General features: G+C 35.5%; 1 protein-coding gene across 1 annotated transcript; it reads right to left on the bottom strand.

Annotated features, from left to right (window-relative positions):
- Positions 1 to 943: 943 nt before the first annotated feature.
- Positions 944 to 20,605, bottom strand: LOC113037842 (opsin-5-like). The gene is made up of 6 exons (XM_026195190.1): positions 20,267 to 20,605; positions 12,763 to 12,847; positions 4,318 to 4,480; positions 2,908 to 3,035; positions 2,085 to 2,419; positions 944 to 1,709 (listed from the first exon to the last, which is right to left on the bottom strand). Exons 2-6 carry the CDS (start codon positions 12,845 to 12,847, stop codon positions 1,047 to 1,049), a joined length of 1,374 nt encoding a protein of 457 aa, XP_026050975.1. The 5' UTR covers positions 20,267 to 20,605; the 3' UTR covers positions 944 to 1,046.
- Positions 20,606 to 21,942: the final 1,337 nt, after the last annotated feature.

Raw genomic sequence — 21,942 nt, forward strand, 5'->3', positions numbered from 1 at the left:
TGTGTCTTGTCCTCCTTGTGCAAGGTGTCATTGGTCATCTTTTGGACAACTGTCAAGTCAGCAGTCTTCCCCATGATTGTGTAGCCTACAGAACTAGACTGAAAGATCATTTAAAGGTTTTTGCAGGTGTTTTGAGTTAGTTAGCTGATTAGAGTGTGGCACAAGGTGTCTTCAATATTGAACCTTTTCACAATATTCTAATTTTCTGAGATGTTGAATTTGGGATTTTCCTTAGTTGTCAGTTATAATCACCAAAATTAAAAGAAATAAACATTTGAAATATATCAGTCTGTGTGTAATCAATGAATTTAATATTCAAGTTTCACTTTATGAATGGAATTGGTGAAATAAATAAACTTTTTGATGATATTCTAATAATATGACCAGCACCTGTATAATATGAAGATGTGCAATGCTAAAGCTGTTATTGGTGATATTTTTTTTATCAAATCAATGACACTGACATTGCAAATATGCAAATAAGAACATTATTTTAGGATTAAGGAATATACGGGTTGAAACAGCATATGAGTACCCAGGATTAATGGTTAACCCTAAGTAATTATAAGCAATATGAAATATGAAATGAAGCAAAATAATGTAGGATTTAATTTAAACGGGTTTTAAAATGATCCATGGCTAACTATTCCATGTGTAAAAAGTGATTTGAAAGGAGGTTTCAGTAGCACACGTTGTAGAAAGTACTGTTCATGTTTACCGAAGTGACTTCAAGAATGCATATGTGTTCAGTCCCTCAGCAGGTAGCCAAGACATGTGTACACTTCATTAAAAAAAGAATCACTGAGTTAAAAAAAACACTAATATTTTGTCAGTTGTTCATAATAAACATTTTTTTTTTTCCTTTAAAAAACAATCCCATGCCATTGCCATTACTGACAAATCAACACACAATACTTTGTGCAGACAGTCATTTGTTGTCAGGGTCTTAATTGAGGCATATGTGAAAGTCTGCTCCACTCCAAGACAAGTGAATACACACACGCACTGCATGCGTTTAAACAGACACCCATGCATAGGCTCAGGTGTTATGGTTTGGCATTTTTGGCAGCTTTGCTGTGAACAGGCAACGTTTCCAAAGTGATCTCCAGACTGTCAATCTCAGAACATTTCCGTCCCCTCACAATCACCCGTACAGATTTCTTACACTCCATTGACTGGCTCTTTGGTTTGCGTTCTTTTACCTCTGTGGGTTTTTGTTTAAGTTCCAGCTCCAATTCGGGTTCGGTGCTGTCCTGCAGAGACAACTGCACAGTGTTCACGTTGACGGGACAGTGGCGTGGGTAGTGCTTAAACTGCTCAAATGGGTCGTTGCACCTCTCGCAAGGGCAATGAAACAGACCTACAGGCCCCCCTGTCGATTCTGAGATGGATTTGCCTTGTCGCCGTAGGGGCCGCAGATTGAGGGCTAGCGATGGGCGGTAGCTCCAGAGGGGAAAACACTGACACAGGCAGTAGTGCATGCAAACCCCTCGCAGGGAGCGCATGTCCTTGCAGAGGAGGTGGCGGAAGTTGGGTTTGAGCAAGAGGTAGATGAGAGGGTTATAAAGGGTGGAGGATTTGGCAAAAACTGCAGGGATGGCGAAGGCAAGGGGCGGAATGTCCTCCAAATGGCCAAACGCTGCCCACATAGACACTAGTGCATATGGACTCCATGCAGTGAAGAATCCTATACACACCGCCACACTCATCTGGACAAAGATAGAGAAAGAGCAGGATAGAGGCTTCATGCAATACTTCGTGAGGGCCATCATGGTATATCACCTTTAACATTACGGAAGGAGTTAGGAGTGCACGTTGGGCTCATGTTGGCAGCTGTTCCAACACAATAAAAAAATCTAACTCATTGATATTTTGGAAATATATATGTTAATGTTCAAAAGAAGTTTATGCATAATTTTAAGAAATGCATACTTTTTATTCAGCAAGAACACAATGAATTGTTCATAAAGGAAAGCAAAGACTTTTACCTTTGTCAACCTTTTGCATAACTTTTATACAACATTGTACTCAGTATAGTTGTATTGAAAAAAAAAAAAAAAAAAAAAAAAGAATGAACACCACACCTTCACAATGATGGCCTGGATACTGCCCATGCGTGTCTGTGCTGAGATGTGCTGCTCCACTGCTCTGCGGGACTCTCGGACCGTGAGCAGTATGCGTGTATAGGAGACGATGATGATGCCACATGGCAGCAGGTAGCAGGCAATGAAGAGCACCGAGGTGTAAGAGCGGGCGATTGAGTCGTGATTGGACCATGCCCAGTCAATACAGCAGGCTGTGCCATAGGGTTCAGGACCATACTGACCCCAGTTGGCGAGGGGGGAGCATGCGAACATAAGTGCATAGGCCCATGCACAGGCTATTAGCACACGACCGTGCTCATAGGTGAACCTATTACCTAGAGATAAACACATATGATGTAATATTATTTTAAAAGAAAGTTACTTTTATAAGTGAGTCATTGAATCATTCATTCTATGAATTCATCAAAGCACCAATTCATGCACCAACAAAACAAGTGGCCATCTGAGTAAGTCATTGAATTATTCTGTCAACCCAACCAATCATCATATTAGTGCAAAACAATAAAGTATAAAATAAATAAATCTGTAAATGTATTTAAGAACAAGTGACTTTCATAAGTGAGTCATTGAATTGTTAATTCTATTTAAGCGCTAATTCATAAAAGAAATAACAAGTGAATGTTTATATGAGTGAGTCATTGAATTATTCTCTCAACCAAACCAATAGTGATTCAGTTCAATTACTTGAGGACTTTTGCACTGTATTTAACATAATAAAATATATATATATATATATATATATATATATATATATATATATATATATATATATATATATATATATATATATAATGTAGGTTACCGTGAAGTGGATAGCAGACTTTGAGGCAGCATACAGTGCTGAGTATAGTGAGAGTGGTCAGAGAGCAGATTCCAAACAAAACACCACAGAAGGCATAGATCACACACACTGTCCTTCCATAAAGCCATCTGCAAACAGAAACAGCACTCAGCAAGAAAAAGCTAAATCAAAGGATCTTCAGTGGTTCTTCGCAAAGTAGTCCTCCTTATTATGCATTCTTGTCAGTCAAATCACAACTTTTGCCTTGCAAATAGATTTAATAACAGCCTTCTTCATTATACTTTGTCACTATACTATATTAAGAAAAAGCAAAGCAAGTTTAAGTATTTAGCACATTTGATCATTCAAATTGCTTTAAATAACTATGACAAAGTGAAAGAAAAATAAATAAGAATTAATACTTCAGAATAATAAAGAAATAAAAAGTGTATAAATAAAATAAAAAAGTCAATACAGAATAAAACAAAACAAAAAATAACAACATTAAAATCATAACAACTCAGCAAAAATGTTTCAAGGAATGAAATGTATTAAAAATGCATTAATGAAAATTACGTATACTTAATAGGTAAACTGAATTTTGTAAATGCATAAACAACAGTAATTGGTAAATAACCAAAATGTCATTGATTTTGACTGGATACACATCCCCTGATGTCAACAACAAAAGACAAGGGTAGCAAGTTTAAAAGCCTATTTATCAAGCATTTCAAGGGCCTCTATTAAAAGACATTCTCCTTTAGGATTCATATGTGCTTTGGGTTAGTTTGTGGCCTGATGTACAATCCATCATTCACAGACATAAATGAGGGACAAAGTCTTGGGCACACCTCTGACTTACGGTACATTTCAGATGCAGCATGAAGTCACATAAACTAATGACTGCAATTGTCATTCTTAACCACAGTCTGAAGTAGAGGACAGTTTAACCTTGATGGAAGTGGGCTGGATTTATGTGTGACATGTGCTCTATCTGTAAGTCGCTCAGCTCAAAAGGAGCCCTTGGATTTAGTCTGTCTCCTACATTCTTTCCATGTCTCCAAAAATCATTATTATCTTTGCGTTTACTGGCCAGTTTCGTCTTGATGGCACATTGAACTGAATGTGTGTGTGCCTTTTTGGTTTGGATTATATGAACCATTTTGCCTTGGAAACATGATAAGCTGGAGTAAAGTGATAGATTATTATGTCTATACAGGATATGGAGAGATAGAAAGAGAAAGAAAGGGAGAGCAAAGAAAATAAATCAACTTTTACAAACTCAAGCCAAACCAATATAAAAATTGTAGGGGTCTTGAATCTACGCTGCAGTAGGTACATTGCAGGACCATCTGCATGCGGGTCTATAACTGTCCATAACTGTCATTGCTTTTTCCTGCCTTTTTCGTAGTTTTTATTTCTTTGTGGTACCTGTGTGCGAGACTTGAGGTGACCGCGAGGGGGTAGAGACTGAGAGTCATGCCCAGATCACTGATGGCCAGGTTAACAATGAAGAACTCGGCTGGTTTTAAGAGGTGCTTCTTCTTGAAGGACACATACAGCAGCATACTGTTTCCACAGAGCGAACAAACACCTGCAAAACCAAAAATGTAAGATGAATTTGTGGTATGATGAAGTGAAAATTTTCACAAGATCGTTTCTGAAGCTTTTTTTTTTTTCACCCACCAACAAATTTGAACTGACCCATGCTCTAATTTGTAAATTCTTGATAAAGGTGAAAGTGTTGCAGAAAAGATATTTGGCACTGCAGTCTGTAGTCCCAAAAGACAGAAGAGAATTCGCATTTTGATGGGTTCCCTCAGGAGTTTTTAGAAAAGCAGTTTTTGAATTATTAGTAAAATAACATTAGACTTTCAAGCTTGTTCTGCTACAAAAAGATACACATACTTTAAATATGCTGGTCGTGTCTCTTGGACTTGAGCTAATGACTTGAAACAAGTTATTTTCTGACATAACTGACTTTAGAACCAGAAGTTCTTTTTGCACACAACACAAGTCGGTTTGTGGAGAATCAAAGACATGTGGTGTATGTCGAGCATCATCTGGTCATCGGCTTGTTAGAGAAAGTGTTGACTGCAGTATGAACTGATGCCTATATCTATGGACTTTTAAGACAATCAGCTAATCAATTGTGTTTATTATTGGAATTCAATTTTAATAGAATGTTAGTGAAAAAAAAAAAAAATGCAGGCTTTTATATTTCAGCCTGCATGGTCATAGGTTATCATTATGTTTGGTATCTCCTTTGAAGATCTCTTGAAAACGGCTTTATATTTACCAAAGCACATACAGAAGACCTGAACCGAAAGGAACACAACCTGTTGTCTACTAAACATAAACAACGCTGACTACATTCAACGAAAGCGCACGCATGCTGATTACGTTGTTTACGTTCAGTGGATACTCTCCAAAATGGTGGAAGACGGTAACTCAAGGAGAAGAATTCTTGAATAAATTATGTTATTATTGTTTTCTTTGCGCACAAAAAGTATTCCTGTAGCTTATTACCAACTATTCTAATGATGTCCTTGCTATATTTCTTAACCTGGGAGCACTGCAGTTGCATTGCTGTCTATGGAGGGTTGGGGCTCTCAGATTCCATCAAAAATGTCTTAATTTGTGTTCCAAAGATGAACGAAGTTCTTGCAGGTTTGGAATTTTGGGTTAACCAACCCTTTAAGATTTTAGTAATAATACATTACAGTTACCAGCCATAAAACTGCTAGTTACTCCCCAGCAGTCACAGGATGTCAATTTATCAGGCTGATGTTGGACATGATGTTGAACAGACATCACTTTTTGGTCGAGAATGAAAATCAGGTTGATGTCAGTATTTGATGGCAATCTGACATTGACTTCACATTGGATTTTGGTCACACAACCTTAAATCAACAAATATAAACATCAGCTGATGTCTGTATTGGACATGAAATTAACATTGACATTACACGTTGAAATGAAATTGAATTTTGGTCAACCAACGCAACTGTAATTTAATTAAATATCATCTTATAATGTTTTTGCGCCTGTTGGGCTAGTTACTTAACCCCTCTTTGAAGTCCAACAATCCAATAATTCCTAGATTTATTCATGACTTGTGAACACATAAAGTCTGATTTTGTGAGATGAAAGGATGATATGAACACCAATGTGTAAATTGTGGCATTATAGAATTGTGGCATTACTTTACTCTGGCATTACATGGCTTTGCCCATCAAAATCCCTTTGATCCTGATATAAAAAGAAGAAAGTAAAAATTATTTTAGGAAAAAAAATATATATTCTTATAATCTTATGTGGCTTCATTTGATAAAATAATGAAATTATATAAGTGTATATAGGTCGCAAATAAATTATAGTTACACTATTCTTATTATTATTTATGAGTTAAACTGTTGATATTTTTTTCTGTTGTTTTTTTTGTATCATTATAAATTATAGCTACACTATAGTGTTTTCATTTATTTTATAAATACCATTATAAATACCATCTTTTTTTAATTTGTAACTAGTAATGAGTAATAAATTAAATTTTTTTGAGTACCGATCCCAACACTGGCTGTAGATCACTAAACCATTATGCTGCCTCAGAAGTGTGTCTGAAATCAGTTTTGTGAGGCAAATGCTAGCTGCAAAGTCATTGCCTGATAGATAGGACAGTAGAGCAATAAGTCAAAAGCTTTTCAAAAGCAGACAGTAGCGATAATTGAACTTCATACAGTCAAAAAAAAAAAAAAAAAAGAGTCAGTATGGCAAAAGAGTCATAATGGCATAAAAAAGTCATTATGGCATAAAATTGTTTATTTAAAGGAAATGGCAAATTAAAATAATAAGTATTCATTTCATCTTTTTTTATAATTTGATAAACATTTTGTTTTATTGAAAATCTCTCACATTCTGTTTTGTAAAAATGAGCAAGCTACAGTAAACAAGAGGACAGTGCTTGATGAAATGCCAATTATGAAATTCTTGGAAATGCTGTTTGTATGGTGTATGACAACTTTGTGACCAGAAACAGGCCATTAAATGGCTTAAATGTTGGTTAATGTAAGATTAGACTGTCATGTTTTATTTTTTTATTTTTTTAGATTTAACAATATTTGGATTGATTTTATATTGCTAAGCTTCGTATTCGATGTTCAGCCTTTTCTATAGACTCTCCTAAATCATATAGATTTAAAGTTCTCAGGCTTAAAACCTGACTTTTACTCGCATAACAACAATTTAAAGGAATATTCCAGTAAGATTACATTATTATTAAGTCAGCTTCAGAATGGATAACATCATATTTATGATTTATGAAAATATGATAGAAATTATATCGTAATTGTATATTTATTCTATTAAGTGAAATACATTTTCACAACAATCTCCCTTAGGATCACAAACCTGATACACAGTACTGTCAGGAAATCTCATCAAATTTACATCTATAGTGTCTAAGCTTCAGATGTGCTGTGAGACCTTCTGTAAAGAAACAGCACACACAAATGAAGACTCAGACCTTGCTTTAATACCTTAAAATATTAAACTTAAGTTTAAAAGCATGCAATACTGAGTTCTGTAATCAATAAAATATAAACTGAAAAATTCCCATGACAGGGATCATGTACACAAACCTAACAGGGTGATGCTGTCATAAAACTCTGAGACATATTTTAAAGATTCTATGCCGCAAACTTTAAGTATTTCATATACTTTTGAGGATCCAGCACTTAGCTGATCCTGATAAGTGCTCATCATCACAGTTGTAAACGCTACGGCTTTCTTCTTTCGTGAGGGGCTTGGCATCACAGTAACTTTGTTTCTAGGCAGAACGTTAAAGAATGAGACACAGACGTCTCCCGGAAATCCTGTATAATTCAAACAATCAAATGACGATTTGGAAGTGTCTCCTCTTTTGTGTGCCATATGCATCAGACATTGAGCACCAGACGGTCCGTGGTCGTAACGTCCGAGGCTGAAACTACTATATCGCAAAAAAAAAACTAAAACAAAAAGCAAAGCAAACGAAATTAAAAATTGTTTCAATTCCTGATTTTATTATTCCTGAAATGTGTCATCGGCCCATTTCAGTTTGAAAAAATAAAATACTAATAATAAAAATGGTTCATACTCCATTAAACATAGAAAACACTGGACAGTAATGCAAGACACACTGAAGTAGCAATGTTGTAATAGAAAACAGTAAAATATACAGTTCAGCAGCCACTGCACACAAATATTTGATGGTTCAATGGTTTGATTGCAAATCAAATCAAGTATTCCACCGAGCCATGTGATGAGGTGCTAATCTACCAGCCTGATATAAACAACAGTCTTATCCTTATTTCGCTGAGGAAGCTGACAAGAGGAAGGGTACAGAGGCAAGGAGAGTGAATGAAAGAGAGCGAAACAGAAGAGAGACAGAATAAAGGAGAAGGTCAGTGCTCTGTATGTCGAATTGAAAAAGCCAATTAGCATTTGGCAGACAAGTGTTCAGGCACTCAATTCTCCATTGTTTCTGCACCTAAAGCATCAGTAATTATGATGCTGAAAGTGAACACTTTCATCAACCTCGTGTCTAATTATTTTAATCTCACAGCAACAAGCTATGCAAGGAACTGTAAACCAAAATAAATAAATAATAATAATAAGACCAAGGAGGATTGTAAGATGTTTTGTAGTGCTCCACAGACAATTTGTTTCACATAAATAATTACTAAACACGGCAGAGATCCACAGTGCATTTCAAATGAAACATTGTGGCACTACAGCGTTTTCTATCAAAACAAACTGAGGACAGCACAAAAAACCAACATGAACATGAAAATGCCTACTTATGTTCAAGCTTTGTGTACAGACCTAGGCTTTACCTTCAGTTCAAGCATTCATCAAAGAGAAATAATTTTTGTTAGAAGGAAAATTAATGTCAGAGTTTAAAGGGGTCATATGATGTTACTTAAAAGAAAATTATTTTGTATATTTGGTGTAATGAAATGTGTTTATATGGTTTAAGGTTAAAAAAAAAAACACATTATTTTCCACATACTGCACATTATGGGACAGCTGTGGCCTAATGGTTAAAGAGTTGGACATGTAACCCGCAGGTTCGAGTCTCGGTGCTGACAGGAGTTGTACAGTAGGAAGAAAGGAGTGGATAAACAGAGCTCTCTTCCTGGGCACTAGATATACAGCTGCCCACTGCTCTGGGTGTGTGTTCACTTCTCACTGCTGTGTGTGTGCACTTTAATGGGTTAAATGCACAGCACCAATTCTGAGTATGGGTTACCAAACTTTGCAAATGTTACGACTTTAACTTCACTTTCACTTTAACTTCACTTTCTGAAATGCGTCCTTTTTTAAAAAGCTCATCTGTCTGGAAACCGAGGTGTTCTCTGATTGGCCAACTATCCAGTGCATTGTGATTGGATGAATGCTTCAAGCTTGTGATGGAAATGTTATGCCCCTCACCATATAGTGATGATGTGTGTCCCAACATGACAAGACAAAAACAATAAAACCCATTCCAAACGAGGCATTTGTTGCATCCCGTGGTGACATAAATACTGATAATCACTTACACTGTCTTATTACACGTTGTTTTGCGAATCGTGCTGCGTAAACATAAAACCATGTTTGCATTAGTGATCGGAGAAACAACAAACAACAAGCTCTACTCTACACTGCTCAAAACTTGCGTTGCAATCATCAGTGGCAAATCCTTAACATATTTAAACTACTTGCAGACTGAGAGTCAGACGTACCAGACTGTCCTTGCAAATATGGTACTGGCCCACTTTAAAGAAACAGACACTGGTTATATGAGTTTGCCTTGCAGATAATAAAGTGAGAGGAATAGTATACATATTTGACATGCTGCCCAGGGAGAGAACTCCGAGCTCGGTATCAGCCTGAACGCTGAGTGCTCCCCACCCAGAATGGGTCGACAGTGAGGAATTGGGATGGTGGAGGGATGCTGAAAGAATAGAGAGAATGAAGGTAAGGCTACTTTGATTATTTATTGTGGTTCTCTCTCATGGTGGTTGGATAGATGATGGTGAATTGGCCACATTGATTATCTGCGAGTGCTCCTCTTGAAATTTGTTAATAAATCATCAAGTTGAAGGCTACTCTCACAGGAAACAGTCCTCATCCTCCGGAAAATGCGTTGCACACATATTTGGGTAGAACTGTTCTGGAACAGTGTTGTAAATACAAGTTATACACTAATTTCTAGTCGTGTCCTCTTTTGAAAGGCCAAACAAATTAGTTTCGCTTTCACAATGAAAAACAGCTTCTCCACAACAACGAGAATAAAAGTTATGCCGCCTTTCTTTGCATGAACTTTTGAACGGTGTTATGCATATCTTTCCACATCGTGTCGTAGACATGTGGGGGGGTGTTAGAATGAGCCGTTTTAGATAGGACTGGCTGACTCTTAACTTTTATAAAGAATATCTCTTTGGATTTGAGATTTTAGTCTTGACAGATCTTCTTTATGCACCAAGAGCTTGTAACGCTCCAAAGAGAAAGGAAACGTGAAATTGCATCATAGGACCTCTTTAAATCATATATGATACACTCACATACAGACAACACAAAGTATGTAGCACATTTGCAAATACAAGGCCAAAACTTCCATATGTTAGAGCTTTACAGTCAGTTCAGCATCTATTTATCAAAAAGGCCATCAACTGTAGAAGGGCCTTTGTGTGCATGTCTTAGTGAGCGTGGTAGCAGAAATTGATCTTTTGTTTGTTTGTGTGCGTGTAGTTTGTGTGTGATGCAATAAAGTGCAAAGTACTTTATTTGCGGATTACTAAAAGACACTAAAAGAATCTTATTAACTTACATTGAGGGTATTAAAGGGATAGTTCACCTAAAGATGAAAATTTGATGTTTATCTGCTTACCCCCAGGGCATCCAAGATGTAGGTGACTTTGTTTCTTCAGTAGAACACAAACTGATATTTTTTTACTGAAAAAGTTGCTGTCTGTCAGTCTTAAAATGTAAGTGGATGGGAATCACGGCTAAAACATAGAATAAAACAAACAAAACCAAATTAATCCCTGTGGCTTTTGATGATACACTGATGTGTAAAGACACAAAACGATTGGTCTGTACAAGGAACTGAACAGTAATCATATAATTTTTTTTTTTTTTTTTTTTTTACCTCTGATTCTTGCAATGTGCAAACTGTTCGAATTCTCCTGAGTGCATTCTCAGCAGCAGGCACGTGGAGAGGCTTATTCTTCTTGCTTTATGGCAGATTGCACACTTATAAGAAATACACTCCTAATTGAGATTGTAGATAGAATGTCAATGGTCCACTAGAGAACGCACTCTGGCGAAGTCTAACAGTTTGCACATTGTGTGAATCAGAGGTAGACAAGCAATATTAATATAATATAATATAATATAAATGTTCTGTGTCTTTACACATCATTGTAACATCATGAGCCGCATGGTTTAATTTGGTTTTGTTTGTGTATGTTTTTTTGTTGTTGTTGTTATTCTTTTTTTATTCTATGTTTCCCATCAGTCCCATTTTTCAGTCTTTAAAAATAATTACAATATGTTGATTATTAAATTGGTTTTGGTGCTAAATCTTTAATGATGGTTTTTATTGTTCCTGAAAAATTAATTAATGATTAATGCTTAATGTTTTTCAGGATTCTTTGATGAACAGAAAGTTTAATTGAAATATAAATATCTTGTAAGATTCTAAATGTCTTTACTGTATTTTCTGAACAATTTTATTGTGTCCGTGCTAATAAAAAGTATAAATCTTATTTTATTTATTTATTTTTTGATCTTTCTTACCCCAATTTTTAAACGTTATTGTGTCATAATTCATAAAAATATTAAGAATCACAACTGTTTTAGCAGAAAAATTTCTGAATGATCATGTGACAAGACATCATTATCTCATAATATCCGCTGGAGTTATTTATTATTGTTATTATTTTTAAAAACATTAGAATTTTTTGGTTTCTCATCAAGGCGGTAACATCCGTAATTTTTTTTATATTTAAAAATAGAGAAAAAGAAAAATCAGGAGAAGAAAACTTCTGCTTGAGTGACTGATTGTATAATTCGGTTTTGAGAGCTGGCTAGAATCAATAAATGTGCTTTGTGCGTGAGAGTTTTTATAGTGGGTCATGGATGCAGCCTCTCACAACTGCATCGTTGGCACTTAAACTAATCAGAAAGATGCGTGTAAACAGCAAATGAAATATTGCTGGCAGCATACTGCAGTTGGCAAGACAAAAGCAATGATCATGACAGTATCTGTAACATTCACTGTTACAGATATCAGACTTTCATGCTATCTAATATATTTTATGAGTGACTTAATTAAGAATGCAATTGCTAGATTAATGGATATTTTAATCTATCATTTGTAGAAAGGCAAAACACAATATATGTGTAAATATTGCATATTTGTGTACATGTGCCATTTATTCATTACTATTTGAATGAAGCCTTCACATTGCGATCAGATTGCACAAACAGCCCCAATTTCAAAGGCCTGTTTGTGTTATTACCTGATTTGCAAAATTGCTTCAGTGATTTAGATATTAAAATAACACAAGAAAAAGATACTATATCAGCCAGCACAATTCATTCTTAGTGAATTCCAACAATTTCACAATCACAAATATAAAGTAATCCGTATCACTTACTATCACCTGCATGGGTTTAACAAAAATACACCATCAAAAGCATTGGAGATAAGCTAAGATCACAGTGCATTGATGTGTACTGCATATAGATTAAATAGAAGCAAATGAGAAACCTATAATTCTGTTATGTTTCATAGAACAAAGTTGATGAGAATGCAGATAAAAAAAAAAAAAATACTTCTCTTACCAAAAAGGGAGTAAACTATGCCCACTGTGATGTCAGCAGCCACTGGGATGTTAGAATGGAAGGTACTGTTGTCCAGTCCTGGCATCTACACACACACACACACAGAGAGAGAGAGAGAGAGAGAGCTCAATAATAATAATAATAATAATAATAATAATAATAATAATAATAATAAATACTCAAGTTTTCACACATACAAAAACAAAAATGTCAGCAGTACAATAACTGGGTAATAACCCTAAACCTAACCTTAACCCATGTGGTTACCTCTATTGCCAGTGATTTCTTAGGTAAGTACACTGCAAGTTCACATACTTTAAAATCTTTTGTAAAATCTGACTTATCTTTTTCTCCAGCAGCAACTAATACTAGCACTTTTCTTGTCATTCATTCATATATATATATATATGTAAACCCTGGCTATGTGTTCTGTACTAGACTAACTGAGACTTGTCATGGCACTTGTATACTGTTGTTGTTCTCTTGTTTATATGATTGCTTCTGTTGTTTTCATTTGTAAGTCGCTTTGGATAAAAGCGTATGCTAAATGATTAAATGTAAATGTAATGTAAATGAAGTGTAACCGATATGTCTGATTCAGAATACATATTATGGGTTTATAATGAATTGCCTCAATATTGAAATATCTTTCATTATCTGAGAATGAGTCATGAAACAGTGCCATTTGTGTCCCCATGACTTATTACTGGTATAATTTACAGGATACTGAGTCTCATTATTCCATGGATTTGACTGGGTGCATAAAAAAAGCTAAATTAAAACATTAGTATTTTAATTTTTTTTTTTTTTTTTTTTTTTTTTTTACATTTCAACCAATTTGCAAATCTTTTTCCTTAATAATATAATATAAAAAAGAATGACAACCTTTTAAAAAATGCTTTTATTCAAATTAACACAAAACGCTTTCAATGCTTTCTGCATTTTTAAGGTCTCTAAGGTATTTTGTGTCTCAGTACTAAAACAGCCGAAAGCTCAATCAGAGAATATAGAGCAAGCATCGCCAAGGTCAGGATGCCAGAGAATCCATGAAAAGAAAAAAGTGTATATAATGCATCCGCAAAATGCATAGATTTAAACACAACAGACCTTAGTCAGACCAACAATTTTATAATATTTGGATGAAATGAGGCTGCAGTCTTTAATAGGTCACATCATTTTCATAACACAGAACTTTCAAAACTGATTATGTCTACTGAAAAATGATTTTGAAAGATGTTTTCTCAACTGCTTATTGTTAAACTACAGCCTATATCAATTGAAGATGCTGCAGTTCTGTAGCTCTTCCTGCCATGGAATAAAACATGTTCACAACTTACAAAATTACAAATTTTCAATCTCACAGTTCACATGTATTTTCTCACAATTCTGAATTAGTGTCTCCAGTAGTATCCAGGCAATCATGAGAATAATAACAATAATAATAATTGTTATAAAATAATACATTTTGATTTCCTTTCTCTCACCTCTGACTTTTTCATCAGAATTCCAAGAAAAAAGTCAGAATTGTTAAAGTTAATAATTGTAACTGTCAAGAAATGTTATATAGTAGACAAAAGTAGAAACAGATTCAATTACATTACCCTAACTAAGGCCAGCAGTTGTTATTCACAGAAATTTTATTGTGAGCTATTCCTTTAACCTGTCTGGGAACAGAGTTAAAGAGTGAGAGGGAGATGTCTATGTGAAAATCTGCTGACAGTACTTCAGTTATCCTTCAATCACATGTTCAGTCATATCAAAAAAAAACATTCAGGCATCCCTCCCAGTAAACAGAAAACAGTAAGCTCTGCATTTAGCATTTAAATTTCATCAGGCTAATTGTCAAGTTCTTTAAATCACATTTGCAAAAATATTCCCTCTCTCTTTCCTTCTTTTTTCTTCCCTGCTTTCTTCCCTACTTCCCTCAAATGCACACATGCAGCATACTGATCAGCACTGGAGCTAAAGGCTGAGTCTGCACACTCAAACACCTCCAGAGAGCGATAATCTCAGATCTGCACTATGTTCTTCGCAAATCTATTTTATGAGTAAAATAGCTTTCATGTTTTTTTACATTGGCAAACGGGCAGTTCTTTTCTAAGACAAATCATCAAAAAAAAAAAAAAAAACAGAAAAGAAATCTATACACTCTGGAGGAAGGGGAAAAAAGTACTGTTTTACTGATGACCTAATATTTCCTAGGCACCGTCTTCCAGATACAAATACAATCTGAATCTCACGCCGTAAAGCTGTTTGAAAGTCATATTCTGTGAACATATTAACAGCAAACAAGCTCCTTCCTTCCTTCATGACTTTGAATTTATGAAAGAGTGCAGGCTCGCCGTGGTAAAACTTACAGATGTCATCACAATGTCCTCTCAATCACTTCTGTTCTGCCATTATAGTATGCCATCTTTCTTCTCTCTCTCTCTCTCTCTCACACACACACTCTCTATTACACACACACACACATTCATCTTTGTCAAGTCTTAAAATGTTATTCCTGAGATCAAATATTTGCACTGCCAAAGGCTTCTTGGGGTTTGCTTTTCTTTAAACCCTGTGCTAAACGGAATAACCGAGTGAATGAATTAACACAACTAGATGTTTCTCTCAAAATGACTTCACTCCACACCTGTTACTACAAGATTATTTAAAAATACCACAGCCTGGAGTGTTTGGTGTCTGTGATGTGCACATCTTATATTTCTTATTAAAAGCAACTTCAGAACATCCAAAGCACACACACACATAGGGGGGCATGAGTTTATGGAAGCCATTTTATAAATTATACTCAGCTTCAGGCCAAGCAAGATGCAGATGAGTTTGTTTCTTCATCAGAACAGATTTGGAGAAATTTAGCATTACATCACATGCTCTCTGGGTGCTGTCATAATGAGTCAAACAGAAAGCTCTCAGACTAAATCTAAAATATCTTAAATTGTGTACCGAAGATGAACAGAGGTCATGAGGGTGAGTCATTAATGACATCATTTTTGGGTGAAATATCCCTTTAATGGGGACAACCCAGTAAACATAAAATTAACAAAATTATATTTTCCTCTACACATTTTGTAGCATCAATGTTATTTGGTCTTTAGCTGTATAAAACATAAGAAATATCAACCTTTTACACACATTTGTTTTGGGTGATAATGAGGTCAATTTAATAAAAACATAATTTTCATGGGTTATAGGGGAGGAGCAAACAGCAGGGTAAACCAGCCTTCTGAACCGTTTCTCTTTGTGCTCTCTCTCTCTCTCTCTCTCTCTCTCTCTCTCTAGGGGGACTTTGATGTGACTGACTTGCAAGCCTTCATAGGGTTGCTCATTTTTGCAGAAGTGTACTAATCAAAAGAAGAAGCAATAGCAAGCCTTTGGAATGCTGACACTGGAAGGTCTATATTTTCAGCCACCATGTCTCTAAAGACATTACAGGTTTTTGCCCGTGTCATACTTTTTGATCACAAAGAAACAGGACAGGGCCAATGACAGCATGACAAGCGATTACCCTTTCTTCACAATCCAGGGCCCATTTCACTGTTGATGAATGTCTGGTTCCATTTCATGACTGCTTTCCCTTTAAACAGTACATTAAATAACCAGCCAAATATGCATTCAAATATGTATATATACTCAAAGTATCTTGGAGAGGTGAGGTTTCCAAGTGGCAACATCTAACTACTGGGGTGCCTCAGGGCATATTTCTTGGACCACTTCTCCTCTCTGTCTACACGGTATCAATAGGTTCTGTCATTCAAAAACATGACTTTTCATACCACTGCTATGCTGATGACACTCAACTACCTCTCTTTCCATCCTGATGATTTGACGATAGCTGCTTGCTGGATGAAGGACCATCACCTTCAACTCAACCTTGCCAAGACAAAACTGCTTGTGCTTCCCATCAAACCCATCGTTTCATCACAATTTCACCATCAAGTTAGGCACATGAACCATAACTCCTTAAGAAACAGCTAGAAGCCTTGGAGTTATGATTGATGATCAGCTAACTTTCCCAGACCACATTGCTACATCTGTCCAGTTCTGCAGATTTGCTTAATTTAACATCAAGAAGATCAAGCCCTTTCTTTTGGATCATGCTGCACAACTCCTTGTTCAAGCTCTTGTTCTGTCCAGGCTGGACTATTGCAATGGTCTCTTTTTACAGGTCTTCCAGCCAGTTCTATCAAAACTCTACAATTAATCCAGAACATGGCAGCAAGATTAATTTTTAATGAGCCGAAAAGAATACACGTCATATTTCTGTTTATCAATTTGCACTGGCTACTAATAGCTCTTTGCATGAAATTCAAGGCATTAATGTTTGCCTACAAAACCACAATTGAATCTGCACCCCTTTACCTAAATTCAGACTTATGTGCCCTCTAGAAGCTTGCGTTCTGCAAGTGAACGTCGCTTGATTGTGCCATCCCAAAAGAAAGTTTAAGAAAGTCACTATTAAGGACTTTTAAATTAAATGTTCCCTCCTGGTGGAATGACCTGCCTGGAGGAATGAGTCCTTAGCCATCTTCAAGAATAAGCTTAGAACCCATCTCTTCCATCTTTATGTGACCCTCTAACTTTAGCATTATTCTAATTCTATTCTTAAAAAAAAAGAAGAAAAAAAAAAAAAGAAAAAGATTCTAACTAGCTTTCTAATCTTTTTTTATTTTATCTGGCTTTTCTTTTATTATACAAAATTCTAACTAGCTTTCTAATCTTTGTATTCTATCTGTCTTCTTTTCATTTATTATACAATTAACAAAAGCAAAAAACAAAACAAACAAAAAAAGATCTCGAACACTAGCTTGCTCTATTCTTTTTCTATCCCATCTGTTTTTTTTCTTCTTATTTCTTATATTATTTAATAGCCCTTGCTATGTGTACTGCGTTTAAGCTAACTGAGACTTGTTATAACACGTGCATATCATTGCTCTTTTGTTGTTTTTGATTGCTTCCATTGTCCTCATTTGTAACTCGCTTTGGATAAAAGCGACTGTTAAATGACTAAATGTAAATGTAAATATATGTGGCATGTGATGCACAGTCCATCTATGCTTGGAATATGTAGGAGTATACATGTAAATTCCCTTGACAAGCACCTGAAAAAAAAAAAAAAAAATCAGGTCATGAGGGTGGTACTAGACAAGACCTCTCTGTTTATGGGTGCTGACTCTTAGAACCCCAAAACACTTCAGGCTGAGCAAGAGGCTGTTATTAATAAACTTAAATAAATGCATCAGTTAAACCTCAGATTTTATGAAAAAAAAGGGGTGGGAGTATACTATGCACTGAATAAAGAGTAAGATATTTCTCGGATTACTGGAATATTTTTAATATTCACAGTATGGGTGTTGTCTCTGTTTCAGTGGTTGAGAAAATTGCAGCAGGCGAGAGTTTTGAAACACACAGTGTAACATGAAATGAGCTGCAGCTGGAGAGAAGTCAAGATCACATGACCACCATCCAGCTGAGGTGACAGTAAAAGCTCTGTTAAAACATATGAAGGATTTAAAAACCTTGTTATAAATAACCTTTTAATGATAGTTTAATTTCATTTCTATTAGTATATTAACATATTTATATCATTATTAATATTATTTGTATATATTATTTATTAATATAGTTTTTTTTTTTTACACCTCTATCTGACTGGTATTACAGTATCCTGTAGTATATATTAGGGTTTTACAAAAAAAAAGTTAGGTACTTTTATTTTTTAATTACATGAATTTGTAGCAAAAATGACAATTGACATTAAACATAAATAAATACTTAAAGAAGTGACACAAAATAGAAACTGGAAATAGTGAAATGAGGACCAAGTTTTAGTGAAATTCTGTATTTTCATAATCCTCTATGATGCCTGTAAGTCCATCATTATGTGTATTTTGGTGTGACTGAATGGCTGTTTCTCTCTGCAGATGACGAGGTTGTAGGATGTGAAATACTGAAATACACAAAATTGAGTTCAGAGTTACAATGCGAATCATTCAATTTTTTTTAACAAATAAAAAAAAGTACAATAAATAAAACATTTTTGTTACTTATTGATTAAAAAGGAGTGAAGTATTCTTAACTGAACAGGACTGGTCACACTTACATGTTCTCTTAAACTGAAAAGAGAAAAAGACATGATTTGTAAGAAACCAATTGCAATTTGAAAGTTAAAAATGATTGACATTTTAAGAAATAAATCATTTACCTGCTGAGAGTGTGTTGATAGTCTGTGTAGCTGGATAGCTGAACTCCAGAAAATCAGTAGGCCTAATGAGACATCATTTTTGGAGTGTAGCCTATGTTAGTAATAAATAATAATAAAAAAAATCTAACAATATGGATTCTAAATTCAATGTCTCTCTTACTAACTTCAGTCAGAGCTGCTCACACTTAGATGTCATCAAAAAAGAAGAGAAAAAACATGTTTGTTTGAAAACCAGATAACATTTTAAAGTTCAATTTGTATTTAAATGTAAAAATAATTTACCTGTTGAGAGTGTGTTGACAGTCTGAGGTAAGATGACTGAACTCCAGAAACTACGTAATGACAGTTACAGATTTGAAAACTAAAGGGTTCCCTAACCCACATACTAACCCAAAAAGAGAACTTCATGCATTTTTCAAGCAACTTTTATTTGCTTTATTTTTATGCTTTTACAAATAAGGATGCCTTCAGAGTGAGGTCTTTTCATATTTAACCCACTTATGGGCACATATTTGGCCACGAAGTATGATTAAGTAAATAGATAGCTTTCTATAAGGTTTAGCTGCTATTTTGTGCCCAAAATTATTAAAGCTATATTGTTGTTAAAGTTTATGTTTACTATCTGGAATCAAACTGAAACAAGCGAAGGGAAATCATAATTATTCTAAAATAATAAAGTCAAGGACAATTGTAAATTTTATTTATTTGGTGTTACAAACCACCCAAGAAGTGGGGTCGATTGTAACAGCATTCTTCGTGTTTGACAATAACTTGTATAGTCCAGGAATAAGTTGCATATTTATAAACTGCATTCATTTTTATCAGACAAACATGGCAGTTAATTATTAAACATGGAAACATACATTCCAAAACAACACTGACTGAGATGCAAATGTTTAACCAACGTGTTACAGCACACTACTTTCTTGCGAAGAGAAGCGCAACCCTCAGCAAATGAGCACACAAGCCTTCAGCTTCCTTCATTCACTAATAAAACCAAAACCAAACCCCACGTGAGTTTTCAAGGCAGGATTACAAACAATCAACAAGTGAATGGGGTATATGCATGAGGAACGCCACCGCAAGACACAGAAAAGCGCATAATCGCAAGACACTCGGCTTTCAGACGCGCGTCTGTCTCATCGGCACCAAACTCTCGCGTCCGCACCTGCCTCCTTTGCGCGCTCTTTATCCACATGCACCTGCTCGCTAGGCACTCGATGTCATCACTTAGAAAAATCCAAGTGGGTTCAAACAACCCTGATTGTTCACTTCCATCCAACATCACTCGCCTACCTTGACAGCCGTTAGCCTCGCCTCTCCTCGGAAAGCCAAAGGTGTTCATCCGCTTTATCCGTGATCATTCGTCAAATCTCCGCGGTTCGGACCCACGTCGCGGTGGCACGCGGAGTCGAGATGATGCGCGTGGGAGACCAAAAACGAGACCTCCCGGTGGTGATGAGCGATCTTGCGCAAGACTGTGCGCAAATGCACGTGCAGGTGATCCCGAGAGGTTCACAGCGAGCTGTGAATGAACCCTACCACCTTCCTCACCAACTCACTTTTTTTCATAAAAAGCAGTTGTACTGAACGCCCGATTCGCGCAACGGTGAGTTTGGAAACACATATCGACCTTTGACGGCAGCGAGCGTTACTGAATGCAGCTTTTCGTGCCTTTACACATTACATTAGAACCGGATTCTCATATTGGGACAACAGGTTCAGCATCATGTTCAAGTACAAAATTATTAGTGCTTTAAGAATTTATGAATAATAATACTAATAAAGAAAAGGAATGTAAATAACCAAAAACAGAAGCGCACTGAGATTAAAAGGAAGGAAGGGAGAACAGGAAAGAAAGGAACGCAGCAGAAAGGAAAGGTATAGGGGAAGGGAGAGGTGAAGGGAAAAAAGAGAGGGAACAGTTTCACATTTAATAAATAAAACATCCTGAACCCTTCATGACGCCTTAAGCAGTTTCAGCCTGCTTAATCCCACACACCATTTAAAAGGTATATCAATAAATTGTTGTTTTATTTTACAGTTTTAACTCTAAATTAAGAAAAAAATGTAAACCACTGTAAACTTTCTGCGTCTCTGAACACGAGCGCGCGCGCAAATCCAATTGCACGTGAGCGCTCATTTAGTCTGAAGCGCGTGAAATTATGCAGCGGTGGGAAGCTTTAACGATCAGGGGGCTACAGTAATCATCCAATCCTTCCCTTCCTTCGAGTCGATTTGCACCCTTTAGGGACAGAAAAACACGTATGTGGTATTTTTGGTGCGATATGAATTATGTTTGGACTATGTGCATTGTACTACTGAGAACCAAAAAAAAAAAAAAAAAAAAAACGTATATTCTATACCTGTTTGCTATAGTGAGATGGAAACAAATCAATGTAATTTACATGCACATCATATGTTTGAGATTTATTCTTAGTATTTTTTCAGATAACTTTTAGAGTTAAAAGTATATAAAAAAAAACTTTTATTTATAGACTACATTCATCTTAATAATACCCGAACACTCAATTAATGTAAACCATGCTTGCGAATTAAAATAACCAAACAATCAAAAAATGGTAAAGTAGCTTAATTTTTAAAACTATCTGTTATCTAATGTCACCCAGACTGACCTTCCTTTGAACATAAACTAATGATTGATGTCAAAATGCTGGTTTAATATGCTTATGACATTTAGGGTAATATGGGCATATATGTTAATGACGCTTACTTGCACAGAACATCACCAAATTGTGATTATTATAAGAATATGTATATGCATGCAAATACTGGAAAGAGGAAAGCAACACGTTAACTCATATACAGTAGTTGTAGTTTTTCAAAGTGGGCTCAGCTGATGATTTCAGATAAAAAAATTATTAAAAAAGCATGATGAAAAAAGAAAAAAAAAAACAGATAAATTGTGACTAAGTATTAAAACAAATGAAATAGCTGGGTGCACCGTTATG

The sequence above is a fragment of the Carassius auratus genome, chromosome 20, assembly GCF_003368295.1.
Source record: "Carassius auratus strain Wakin chromosome 20, ASM336829v1, whole genome shotgun sequence".
Taxonomy (NCBI): Eukaryota; Metazoa; Chordata; class Actinopteri; order Cypriniformes; family Cyprinidae; genus Carassius; species Carassius auratus.

What these genes read in the sequence shown, in the direction of transcription:
- LOC113037842 (XM_026195190.1), bottom strand. Translation starts at nt 12,847, where the DNA reads ATGCCAGGACTGGACAACAGTACCTTCCATTCTAACATCCCAGTGGCT. An exon ending in AGTCTGCTATCCACTTCACG is followed by an intron (nt 2,420 to 2,907) that starts GTAACCTACATT and finishes GTTTATCTCTAG; the next exon opens with GTAATAGGTTCACCTATGAG. An exon ending in TCCAGGCCATCATTGTGAAG is followed by an intron (nt 1,710 to 2,084) that starts GTGTGGTGTTCA and finishes ATCTTTGTCCAG; the next exon opens with ATGAGTGTGGCGGTGTGTAT.